Source organism: Centruroides sculpturatus, unplaced genomic scaffold (genome assembly GCF_000671375.1).
Source record: "Centruroides sculpturatus isolate CEXI.00-Female unplaced genomic scaffold, Cexi_2.0 scaffold573, whole genome shotgun sequence".
In the NCBI taxonomy this organism is placed as follows: Eukaryota; Metazoa; Arthropoda; class Arachnida; order Scorpiones; family Buthidae; genus Centruroides; species Centruroides sculpturatus.
Genome location: NW_019384767.1, coordinates 166,165 through 180,387, shown reverse-complemented (window position 1 = coordinate 180,387; position 14,223 = coordinate 166,165). Strand labels below are relative to the sequence as shown.

General features: G+C 31.2%; 1 protein-coding gene across 1 annotated transcript in view; it reads left to right on the top strand.

Moving 5' to 3' along the window:
- Positions 1-14,223, top strand: part of LOC111628927 (AP-2 complex subunit alpha-like) — a 108,215-nt gene that overhangs the window by 21,914 nt on the left and 72,078 nt on the right. Inside the window, exon 2 of the mRNA XM_023372788.1 lies at positions 11,265-11,351. Coding sequence (XP_023228556.1) covers positions 11,288-11,351 — 64 coding nt within the window. The 5' untranslated portion in view covers positions 11,265-11,287. The remainder of the gene's footprint in view (positions 1-11,264; positions 11,352-14,223) is intronic.

Sequence of the window (14,223 nt, the reverse complement as noted above, 5' to 3'; positions counted from 1 at the left end):
AAATATAATAAACAATGAGGGGTATAACTTCATTTTCAAGATATAAGGTTGTAGCATGAGAGTGTACGACAAAGTAATATTGCATGAATCATGCTACTTTTTTTACAATGTTCCACAGTCACTAGTACGTCTTCTATGGGCTTAGAATTGTTCTCAATCTTTCTCAAAATTTAATGGGCTGATTTTTGATAAAACTTTACCATTTTCTATTAATTGTGATAAGGAATCCAAAATCTAATGAGGGTCCATTTAAATGTAAAAATTAGTAGTCCATGACTGTCACTGAAATGCCTCTGTGTATCGAAAACAATGCGCATGCTCTCTGATGCAACTGAGTGTGACTAATGGAAAATAGGTGTGAGAAACAAACAAAACACAAGAACAAAGCCATCATCATTGATTGCTTCATTCCAAAGATTGCTTCTGTGTTGGCAGGTGCAAGGATCATCTCTTTTGTGGCAACAAGTGCAGCATTCACCTATCTGCACCTGTCAGGTATAAAGATTGCCTATTCTATGCCTAACAGGTACAGTGATTGCTTCTTTCTTTCTGGCTCCACCTCAATTCTATCATGCTATAACAAAGTTGCATGATGGCCTAGTTCAACTTATGATTTTTGTATATATAAACAAACATCATCATTACAACCCGATATCTTATAAACTACAAGTCAACAATCTAGCCCAATAACATACGGCATTATTTGGCTTGTAGTTTGATTTTTTTATGAATTTAACAGTAATTTAAAATCCTACAAAATAAATGAAAATTATACACTTGAGAACCCATGTATAATTCCAATATTTTGTGTATGTAGAAATGGACTAATGTTTTTGATCCTTCCCTTTTTTGGATTTTCCTCAGATCTATATTACATTACATTTGGAACTTGCTAATACATTTGTTTTGGATTTATAATCTTCCAAGAAAACTGAACCTGAGGAAGATCCAAAAAGAGAAGGATCGAAAACATTAGTCTGTTTCTATGTACATGATATATTGGAGTTATACAAGGGTTTTCAAGTGTATAATGTACAGCAACTCCATTCTGTAGAGTTTGATATTCAAACTAAATGAAAATATAATTATTTTATGGGCATTCAATCTTAATTTGTTAATAAGTAGTAGTATTATATTTTAGAATGGTAATTATAATTGGAAATATGAAATCCTTAATCTAAATTAGCCATTTCTGTTACAAATGTGAATATCTGAGCAATAATTTAAAAATTCTTTAATATTGATGGTGTAATAATATACTATACATTGAATAATAATAAGTTTAATAACATAAATGTTATCTGAACTCCACAAATCTGTTTGTGTTCAGGTATTAGATTTTAAGATATGATGGGTAAGTTGCGTTGTTTCTATTTTCAGTTCAGAGAATTCATTTTTTAGAATGTCAATAGGTTTATTTGTTCAATTTTTATATTAAGTTGCAATTATTTAAATTGTTTTATTATGTAATTTACAGATTTTCTAAATTTATTAAATTAAACTATTTTTAATTATTAAATTTTTAATGTAAAGTATGAAGTCATTTTAAAAGTAAAGAACATTTGTTTCTCTAGATATTTTTATTTAAGATAATAAAACAAAACTTATTTTACAACACATGATACTTTAGCTATTTTTCTACATAGTTGCCATACAAATTCAAACATTTGTCATAGTGTATTACCAGCTTTTCTATGCCTTCTACACCCTTGGTTACTGCCAAGTTCTTGAACCAGTCATTAGCGGCCTCTTTCAGTTCGTCGTCACTTCCATAGTGATTTCCAGCCAAAAAATCCTTCAATTTTGGGAAAGGATGGTAATCACTTGGAGCCAAGTCTGGGCTATAAGGAGGATGTTCAAAAACTTCCTACTTAAACTGCTGAAGCAAGTTCTTTGTCAATGCAGCAGAATACAGACGTGCGTTATCCTGGGGAAGTACAATGCCTCTGGACAACAATCCCTGCATTTGTTTCGAACTGAAGTTTCATTCATCACATTACCATAAACCTCTGTTATCTGTCTGTAAATTTCAATAGGGCGGACTTCTTTCGCATTCGAAAAGCATATTGCACTACAAACATCACACTTGGCGGGATCTTTAATTTTGTCGCACATTTCAAAGTTGCACTATAAACAGTAAACAATTGTTGTGGCTCACTGTTAGCATACTGGCACAAAAAAAATGGGAAGGTCCATGACACAGCAGTGGAATATGGTGGGAGAACTGCATGGCCCATCAGATTGAAACGTTCTTTCCTTTTAGAACGACCCTTGTAGTTGCATTGTGTATCTTATTTCTAAATTTTTTAAAATTAATAATGTAACTTAAGAAATCTGTTGTTTGATTTGTAATTGTGTGTTTTTGCAAATTAAAAAATAAAACTGTCTTTTTTTAATAATATAATAAATATAACATTGTTTATATAAACAAATAATACAACGCCTATTCTTATAGTTTCATTATACATTAATTTCAAAAACTATTGAATTACTGGAATTTGACTTTTTGCTTTTGACATAGGTTTTTGGATATAAGTTGCTGAATTTTAATGACTTTTGTTAAAGAATAACCTTAATATGTTAAAATTGCATGCTTATTGCAAATAAACACATCAAAATTATATTAATTTTGATTACACTGATTTCACTACCTTTCTAAATCTTAAGAATGGATTAATAAAATAATCAGGGGTATGGTTTATGAAACTGTTCTGGTTTCTTGATGATACTTATTATTTTTTGGCTCTCAGACATTTTAAAGTTGGTCACTGCTGTTAGAGCAAAAGATCTATTTGGTGCTACAAATTCAAATCTTCAATTGTTATAAAGTATAGCTTATGTATGTGTCCTTATAAACTGTTCTTATGTATATTTTAAGTTTTCAAGGAAGAGGAAGTAGTCATTTTGAATATTATTCAGAGCCAATCTTTTCTAGCTACTGTTTAAAATTTTTAAAATTCTGATTTTAAAATCCTTAATACTGGAATGAATCACAAACACACTATAAACAACCTTTGTTTGAAGTCCAGTAACAAACATTTTTAATAAACAAAAATTTTAAAATTTTTATTACTGAACTTTAAACATTGTTTAGTGTGTTTGTGATTCATTCCTGCATTAAGAAAGTAGTTTTAATCATCCTGATTTCATAAGAATTTATTATATATACAGACCATATTTAGAAATTTAGTCTTAACCACCACAAAATTTCACTTGTGATTTGTGCTCTTCAAAAGTGATATCACAACACCGCAGAGGAATGTGTGTAGTCACATGCAAATTGTAGGACCAGTAGAAGTGACAGATATACAATCACATTTTCATATATGTCAGGTCAAGTAGCACCCAGTTTCAGACTATAAAGACCAGCAGCCAGCTTGGGCCATAAATGCTATCAGTGATAGTTTATGGCAGTTGAACTTTTGAAGAAGCATAGAAAATGCCCGAGATGACAGAGAACTGCCAGTTAGTGGCTGGGGAACAAGCCATATCCTTGACCTTGGTTTATTGATGTGTGCAGTTGCCGTGCATGTTGGGCACAGCATGAATACCATCTAGTGATGTGTGACATGATTAAGGCAGGAACATCTGTGAACACATTGAAGAGGAAGTGGATCATAATGGTGCATGACAGAGTGCACAGATAAGATTCACTGAGTGACCTGTTGGTATCACGTTTCGTTCATTACAGTATGTAACACCTGAAGTTGCCTGTCACCATTAATGGATGCATCTGGGTCCACCCAAACCGATGTATAGCTGCATAAAGTCAGGCTGCATGCAACCTGTTGCAACAGGGGGGTGCCATTAACTGCTTGACATAGCGCTGCACACATAGCATGGTGTCATCGTCATTGCAACTGGATCACTGAATGCCATTGGGTATTGTTTACAGATGAATATTGCTTCTGTCTGTGAAGGAATGACAGTCATTGGATGTGGCAGTATCCCTGGAATGCTACATGCCAGCCTTTGCTGAGTGTCATACTGGCCCCATACCAAGCATCATGGTTTCGTGATGCATCATGTTTGATCAGTTGGTGGCCTTGGTGCAGATTTCTGTTACTCTGATAGTGACCAGTACATTACACGAATTGTGGGGCCTGTGGTTCAGCCACTACTGCAGGCTGCACCAGCAAGGTGTTCCTGCAAGACAATGCCTAACAGCATGCTACATGGTGAACTCACCAGTCTGAACAGAATTCACATCCTTTTCTGGCTGGCAGCCTTGCTGAATCTCTTCTATCAAGCACCTGTGGGACTTCATCTAATGCTAGGGACCACCACCACATATTATAGACCTCTTTCAAGGGATATCTCAGGCAACCATTAATCACCTCATTGAAAGTATGACTTGCCATATAGTGGTATGTATAGCCCATGGGAAACCATATTCATTACTGAATAAACATGTCTGTTGTATATCTTTGTACTTTTCATCTTTTGCATATGTCATCTTTGCTAGAGATGACAGATATGCAAAGGATTATGTGCAAGTAGCTACATGCATTTCTTTGTAGTGTTGTGAGTTCACTTTTTGAGGCTTGTAATATCAAATTCATATTAATTAAATCATAATTTGTTGAGAAATTATTTGAACAAATTTGAGTGTTCAAGAAATGTTTAAACTTGATTTTGTTTGATAATACAATTTTATTCCAACTAAAGTGATGTCACTGTTACATCAGGTAAACTTATTCAGGTGAATACAAAATTGAAAGTTTACATAGTTTAAATATACAATATTAAACTTCTCAATGTTGTATTAACTTAAATAATTCCTGGTGTAATAGTGACATCACTATAGCAAGTTTTTCTAAACTTACACTTCCAAAGGAATAATGTTCTCTGCATTCATGAAGCTGTTAGGCTTGAAAGTGATTGAACATTTATTTTAATTATTTATTCCATTAAAACTATTTTTTGTGACAAGATTACGAGTATAATCTAATTTATAGGAATATTTGTAAAAACAAATACTTTTAAAGTGGCTTTTTTAAAATATTACTTTGCAATTTAATTATAAATGAATTAATGTAATTCATGACCTCTGTTTACCAAATGATTCTTAGCCCACTATAACAAATTTCTCATTAAAAAAAAAATAGCTAGCTCCTGATTATTTTTAAATCAAATATTTTTGTTAAGCTAGTTTTCTTTTGTAATTTTGTAAAATTCGATCAACATGAAACTTAGAATTACTTAAATCAATATTTATTAATGAAAATTTAAGCCTCTTAATACATGAATAGGTGAAAATGCATGAAGTGCCCCTATGCTTTGGCAACACAGGACCAAAGGGTCGACACCACATTTGCGATGACTAGTTCATCAGGACGGAAGTCTTGTTTGTGATAGTTTTGGTTTGAGAGCGGTCACGTTGTAGGCACTTAGTTCCACCTCAAAAGATGGCACGGGTTGAGGAAGTGTACCAAACACAAATCAAACAATAACAAATTTGTTTATTTACTGTAACTACCTAACACCTGCAGTCACTGCGCAGGTAATCACTTATTTCGTGACTGCAAAAATCGTAATAGTACACCAATATGTTGCAACTGCAGATATGAGAGAGCTAATAACACATCCCACAATGCTTGTAACAGTTCCTGTCCAGTATTTTGAAGAATAAAAGACAAAATCATCAATAACAATGATTATGGACCACACACAGAATAGTATAGTGCGAATACTACAAATAAACCTTCGTAGAAGTATTGCTGCGTCCTCTACACTTAGCACAAAATTAAAATAATATGATTTCATATTAATTCAGGAACCGTACTTTTATAATAATAATTGCTTTCCTACAAATTGTATACTCTTCAAGGGTACGTCTGGTTACCCATGTGCAATCTCTCTTACTGTTGATACTTCTTTAGCTATTCTTTTTCATAAAAAGTTTAGTGATGAACATATCTGTTTTGAGCTTTTCAAAGCCAATACTACAGTTACATTTGTTAACATCTACTGCCCTTGGGAAACTCTTACAAGGCAAACTACAGAACGCCTCCAAAATATATTTGATCACTTTAATGATACTAGCATTGTGGTTGCAGGAGACATTAATGCACACTCATTAATACTTGGGGAGGTGATCAGCTGGATAATCGGGGTGAGGAGTTTGAGGAATTTTTTTCACAAATAACTTTACTGTTATTAACAGTCCCCTCTCTCCCCCAACCTACAGATCACACAGTGGCAATACGTGGATAGATGTTACCGTTTGTAATAATGTCTGTAAGCCCATGATTATGGATTGGCAGGTCCTTGATGAAGAATCTTTCAGCGACCATTTCTACATTTCTTACAACATTACAATTCAAACTATGCTAAAAACATCAAATTACGATCCATGTCTTCGTTACAATACTTCTAGGGCTGACTGGGATTCTATACACAATTATCTAAACATGAATCTTAGACTATAGCATGGAAGAACCTGATATTGTCGGGACTCAAATCATTAAAAACATAGAAATCATTGAAAAAGCTTGCAGTTTTTATATCCCAAAAACGGTCATGAAAAGCAGACCGGTACCATGGTGGAATTCTCGTCTTACGGAACTTCGAAAAGACTGCAACAAGAAGAGGCATGCCTGTCAGCGATGCAGACAAATGGAATTAAGAAGACAGCTTAGGAATGAATATCTTGCTCGATTGCATATATATATAAAAAGGAACTAAAACATACGAAACTTACCTCTTGGAAAGATTATTGCAGCAGAGTTTCAAAAAATCCGCGGGGTATATAGTGAGATTATGTACTAATCGTCTTTTTAAACCACAGGCTTTCACCTCTGATGATTCTGATCATCCTCATTGCAATTTTAATAGTGTCATTAATAAGATGATGGACCACTTTTGTATTCCTGACAATCCTGAAGACGAAACTCCCTGTCAACAAGAAGTACGAACTAACTGCTGCATAGATATAAACAATCCGGATGTCTTTGTTCCAATATAATGAAGTAAACAGTGCTATTTATGAACTAAAACAAGGTAAAGCCCCAGGACTGGATAGCATGACAGCAAATATTGCACGTAAACTCTGGGAGCTTATTCCGGAACATTTATTTTGATTTTATAATACTTGTCTACTTTATGGGATTTTTCTAGCCCCCTAGAAAATTGCACGCATAGTCCTAGTGCCAAAACCTGGGAAATCGGATGAATTTTGTCCCATTTCACTTCTACCCATTCTCAGTAAAACCTTGGAGAGTTTAACCCGACCCACTCCTTATCTCACACCTGCAAGCTGTTAAACACCTATTATGGTCTGATTTACTAAATAAATGGCAGCAAAAATGGGATAACTATAATGATAAAATTACCTATAAATTTTTTCCTAACATTAGAAAAATTTTTACATACACATGGCTTAAACCAAATTATTGGACTACTCAATTTTACACTAATCATGGAAAATTTGCCAGCTATCTCTATAGATTTACTGACTCCACTAATAACTTATGCTCTCTCTACCTGTGGCATTAAGGATGGCAGTGAACATTACATTTTCGATTGCATTATGCTAGAGAGAGAACGATGTCGTCTCAAGTGTATCCTTGATTCATGAGGAATCTCCTGGCCATGCACATTAAATGATCTTGTCAATAATAAAGAATCCTTTTATTGCTTATGTAATCTTTATTAAGTTACAGTAATGTTACAAACATACGCACCTAAACAGCGATTCCTAATTCACAACATTAGATGGGTGATACTACAATAGCTTTACTGATATAACCCTCATCAGCCTATATATCTAGATCCATATAAATTTAACATAAAGGATTTTATTATACAACACTGCTCTGGAGTTCAGACTTCGATTAAACTACTACATATATCTGAAGCTAAGAATGCTCTCCAGTCTTGACAAATCCTTACATGCATTATCTACATAGATGAAGCGTTGATTTGCAATCTCTACCTTTGGTGAACCTTATAGAATTCAAGATTTACGTAGTTAATTGTGAGTTAGCATATACTACCCGTTACTTCTAGTGAATAAACTACATTAGTATGCTGACTTAGTTCCAGGATAGCTGCAAAGAACTATTAATATTTGTGTTATGTCAGAGAGTTAAATTGTGCAAAAGACATCAGTTGTTTTTCAGAAACTATCATTCTAAGTGAATTGATAAATGATAGACATTATCTCTGGAGATTAACTAAGATGAATATTGGCATTTTTGCCTATTTCTATAAAAAAAAAACATCAACAGGAAATGATGACTCTACATAAGAAGGCTTGAAAATGAACTATTATTCATAAGTGTCATTGGAATATGAATCTTCCAAGTACTTCTATGTTTGTAGGAACTTCATTTTAGTGTATGAACATTGGGCTGCCAATATCCTGTGAGACTCCTAAAGAACTCTATCTACATGTAATGACTGGAAGCAGCAACCACACCTGAAGACCTGCAAAGTAACTCTTACAGTTATTTAGTGTTAATTCTATTAAGCTTTATTTAGTTTAGACTACAGTATTATATCATCATATATATTTGTATGTGAAACTTATAATAATATCTACTTCAACAATATATATCATACTTTACATACTTCTGTTAACATTAAACAAAAAGTAATAGTCAATTAAGTCATTAATCTAGCTTATTATGTATAATGCAGATATTCAATATCATCTGTCATACATGTAAATGTTATGGTATCAATTTATGGTATATATCCTATGTAAATACATTGTAATACATTACTTTACATTCCTGTGTTCAATCAAACATGTATAAACTGGTTATGCTATTGCGGTACCAGTGATGCAGTATTGTTGCATTAATAAAGAGATTGTGTGTGTGTGTAACTACCTAAATGTATACAAGCAAGGCATATCTTGCATTTAAAGCTTCATCCTTGATGTTAACTACTTTGCAAGTTTGAAGTTAGAGAGAGAGAGTTTACATATAAAGTTCATAGATACCTGGTAAGGGATCTGAGGTGAATCGAAGGCTTGGAGTTCACTTTTTCAATGGAGTAAATGCAGGATGAAGGAAGGTCACTAAGGTATCCAATCATTGAGGCAACTCTGACTAGGGCGAACTTTCTGTGGTAACAGATTCTTGGATAAATGAACTGTCCTCTCATCAGCAGGCAAACTCCTCATAAGATGGACGAACTTCTCTCCCAGATGAACTATTGTCATTATTCATCATTGCCTTATATTGGGGGTCCTCCCTCTTTTCTCCCTTGCCCTCTTTTTGGCAATGTTGCAGCACCTATGTCCAATAACAATTTCTTGTCATCAAGTTCCTGGTGACATATTTGATGTATCATCTTGAAAGGGAAGTGACTTCACAGAGGAATAAAATCATATCCTTAACAATTTTAACAATTGTGGGAAAATTTATAAAAGTTTTAATTTCAAAAATGAAATTTTCATCCAAAAAATCTTTGTCAATCCTGGACTCTCATAAATAAAATGGAAAAAAGTTATTACAGTATAAAATTATAAGTAAATTATTAGTAAAAATATTAGTATATAAAAGTATATAAAAGTAAATTATTAGTAAAAATATTAGTGTATATAGCAAATACTATGAATAAAATATGCACCTAAATATTTGTTTATAATACATATACATAAAACATTATACAGGTATCCCTCATACAACATGGTGTTTCTGCAACACTATTTTCTCTAATACAGTTTGAAAATTGGGGATATCCCCCATAAAACACTACTTCCCGTTTCACTCTAACATTGTTTTAGAAATCCTTCATACAAAATTTCATAATTTTTTAAGTGTAAACTTCATTATTTGGTATTTTTTTATACAAATAAGCACATGTGTTATCTCAAATTTGCCCACGAATTTTAGAATATCAATTTTTAAATTTTGTGCTTTTTGTCATGTTTACTTTAATGAAAACTGATAGGAAAGCTAGTGCCATTTTCTTTGTCCTTTAAACCCAATGCCATTGTCATTGCTTTAAGACTTTAATCCTTGAGGCTGTCACTGTTTTTTATATAGATTGTATTTAGTTAAGTTTATTTAAAGATTAAGCATTTATAGGTGTTATAAAAAAATTTTTTTAACTAACCGTAGGTGTTTCTTACCTATCAATGATTAGTTCATTCGTAAAGATAATGAATGAAATACAGCATTCTCGGTACTCAAACAATTCAGTATTCAAACACAAATTCTGGAAAAAGTCACTTGGTACTTGACTGAACTAATGCAACCCACTAGAATAAATATTTATTAATAACACGTTTATTTTGTCATCCATAAAAAATTATGATAAAAATAATAAAGATCTTGATCAGAAATATCAGCAACAAAAAACAGCTCAGATGACGACGATACTTTATAAAAAGAAAACACTCTCATTTAACTAAAATCAATATTAATGTGTGATACAGTACTTCTAATTGTGATTGTTTAATTATCCACTGGAAATAAATTATGAATTGCATTAATAAACATATTTCTCTTAGTAATGAAAAAAAATAAGTATACTTTTGCTACTCTTTGGAATGTAACCCATAACCCATGTTTTACATTAGTCCTTTGTTTTGTATAGCATGGATTTGCATAACACATCACTTTTCTGTAATATGTCTATCATGTTATACGATGAGTATATATATATATATATATTTATTCTGGAAAAAGGTCACTCAGTACTTGACTGAACACAACTACAGTAGAGCATTGATTATCCGACTCAATTGGGGACTGGGGTTAGTCGGATAACTGAAAAAACGGATAACCGAAAAGTATGAAAAAATACCTTAGTATAGTATATTATGTAATTAGTAAATTAGTATATCGCTATTAACCTACTTTGCGTTGAATTTTCATCGATGTTAAACCTAACAAATTTTTTTAACATAATAATCGTCGCTATTGTATCGTTTAAAAATTATTTTATTGTTCACGAAACAAACAACCACTCATAATTAGAAAATTAAGCCTCTTTTAAAATACTGGCCTCCCTTTCATGGTTGAGCCAGTGTTGCCAGCTAAAACATGCAAAAATTTAACAAAAATAATATTAAAGTAGCCAAGAAATAACCAAATATTGTAGCACCACATCACTAGTGGACATTTGGAATTTGCCGACTAGAACGGTCGGTTAACCGATGTGACGGTTAATCGGGGGGTTGGATAATCGATGCTCTACTGTATATATATTTATTTTAGCTAAGTTTTCAAAATTGAGATAGTTATATTTATTAGCTTGATTATATTTAAATTTGTTAAATGTTAATTTATGAATGAATTTTTCAGAATCCTTGTCTCAGTTAAGCAAAATGCCTGCTGTTAGGGGAGAAGGAATGAGAGGGTTGGCTGTGTTTATTTCAGACATCAGAAGTAGTAAGTATACTTAATTTGAATGTGTTATTAATTAATAAGTACAACGTAGGGAACTTCATCATTGGATGAAATTAGCCTTTTAACAAAAACATAATACTGTGTGGTGTTAGAGAATCATTCTACATTATGATCTACTTTGATCCATTTGAACTATTAATAGTTACTATGCTTAATTGAATAGTTATCATTTACAGTTGTCAAAAAAAATGTAACACAGGAATAAAAATCAAACTTTTTAGAGTGCATATTTGTATAGTTGCCAACTATCATTATTTAGCACTGACTAGCAATATTTTGTATGCTCTGTCAGTAGACAGCCCACTTTTTCCTTTGTCAGCATTTTTAAAGAATTTGATATGATTACACAAACACTTCATTTAATGAGTGACACCAATGTATATACTGAAGACATTGTATGTATTTCATTACAAACGACTGAAGCAAACCAGAATGATGATCTCAGATTCCTTCAATTGGAAAAGAACCAAGATTGATATTTTTATATATGTTGAGAATTTTAGCTCAAATCTGATACAATTTATCGTATCTGCCATTTAAAATTATCTTCAAGTCTGGCAACTTTAGTGCCATCATGTTGGTGGTTAAATCAATTATGCAGACTCCTCAGTGGAAGGAAATGAGTTACTTTACAGCTATTCCAAATTATTGAGAAGCACTACAGTTTCTCTTTCCAAAAAGAAGAAATATCTGATTTATCACAAGAATATACAGGCCATATATGGTATGAATTTTCTCAAGAAAAGAATCATCATTAGTCTTACTATTTTACAAAGATTACAAATCTTTGTAAAATAGTAAGGCTGGTTAGGCTGTAAGATAATAAGTCAGAACATTGCAGGGTCTTTCCTGTATTGCTGTGTGACAAAAGGAAAAGATGTTAAGTATTGTAAGAAAAAGACCAAGATGGGAAATCAGAAAAATTATCGTCCTTATTAATAATTGCAGTGAAAGTCAACAAACTGATAGCCACTGTCATGAGTACATTGTAACATAACAAAAGAAATTATTAACAAGGCATATAATAGGAGGCACTCATCATGCAATATCAAGAATCATGACAAGGATGGAACACATCATAAATTTATGATGTGTCGTAAAATATTTGATTTTTTTTAAATTGTGATGTTAGAGTTTAAAGTATTGCCATACTCTTGACTGTTTGTGGCAATAACTTTAAAAGCTATCCTACACAGAGAAAGCATTAAATTTTGTTTATTAAAGATACTTAATAAGCATTGTGCAATATCAATGTTAATAATTTTTGCTTTTTATGCTGTCAGCATTTTTACTCAAAAATCAGTGTTTTTCTACCAATGTCCTAGCTGTTCTCCATTCTAAAGGTTGGCAATTATGTATTTGTCACAATGAAAAGATGGGGGAGAGAGAGAGTTCATACTGAAGTTGAGTTATAAAGTGTTGTTATTTAGATATTACTCTAATTTTTTATTCTTTGTGAAGTTTTTTATTGACGAAAGAAGTTGATTAGTTTAGGATATGCAAACATCAAATTCTGTCTTATAAATCTTATAATGGGATTTTTTAAAATATGACTGATGTCTTCATTCTATTACATTCTTGGCTCAGTTTATTTTTGGTTAAAGGCTTATTACAAAATGCACTGATTTTTGTTCTGTTATATAAATACTAGATTACCTATAATTTTTTAGATGATTTTTAGATTGTGTGATTTGATATTTTAAATTGTAATTTAGTTTGTAAAAAATGACTAATATTAGATATAAGAAATAAATTTTACTTGCATTCATGTCAGTTTATCATCAATATGTTTGTGCATTTTTGTAAGTTTTATTAGCTTATAAAACCATATATTGAATTGCTAATATCTGAGTCTCCTAAAAATAAAAATTTTATATACTAACTATATTACAATAGAAATATTAACATCTAAAACCTTAGTTATATATTAAAGCCAAACAATTGCCAAATTATATCTGGTTTTAATCATCTGGCTTTAATATTACAATAGTTTTATAAAATAGAGATATTCAACTTTAAAATCAAATAAAGCATTAACCATTAAAAGTTTTACAGATATACTTGTTTCTGAATTTTAAAATCTTAAGTTAAATTTCAAATAGAATTATCAACTGTTTGAAAATAAAATTTTTAATTTTTGGGATTTTTTATAGCAAATGTAAATTTTAAAATTGTTCATAACAGATGAATAATTTAATACTTTTTCATTCTTAGCGACTTACTAGTTCTATAAAATTTTTGGTTTAATGTAATTTTAGATGCTATCTAAAATTACAGAAAAATAATACTGCCTTGTACTAAAATACAGATGTTAATCTTTAATCTTAAGTATTATTTTCCATTGATTATTATTGTTACAATCTCCAAAATTGCTGGTGGAAAGATAATTTGGATTTATGACATGATAGAATATGGATATTCAATGAAGAAAATATAGTTGCATTTTTTTGCCTTACATAAGGTTATGAATTTTTAGTCTAAATTTATTTGATCATATAGAAATTTTCATTAATTAATAAAAAAAAACATTATATAAATTTTCATAAAAATTTAAAAAATTATTGAAACTTCTCAATTAAAATATAATAATGAATTACTGAATAATAGAATTTTTTTTCATTATTCAAAATTAAAATTTGACTCTTGCATTGAAGTAAAAATTTGTTTTTATTTATATTGCTTGTGAAGATTGTTTTTAAAAATTAATGTGGAACTTTTGTCACTAATGTTTGTATTCACAACTAAAGATCTAAGAAGTTAATTACCATTTCAGTTATTAGTTAACCTCTAACTCTCTTGATTCTTAATTAATTAATTGTGAATTCTGTTATAAATGATTTTATGAAACTTAAGT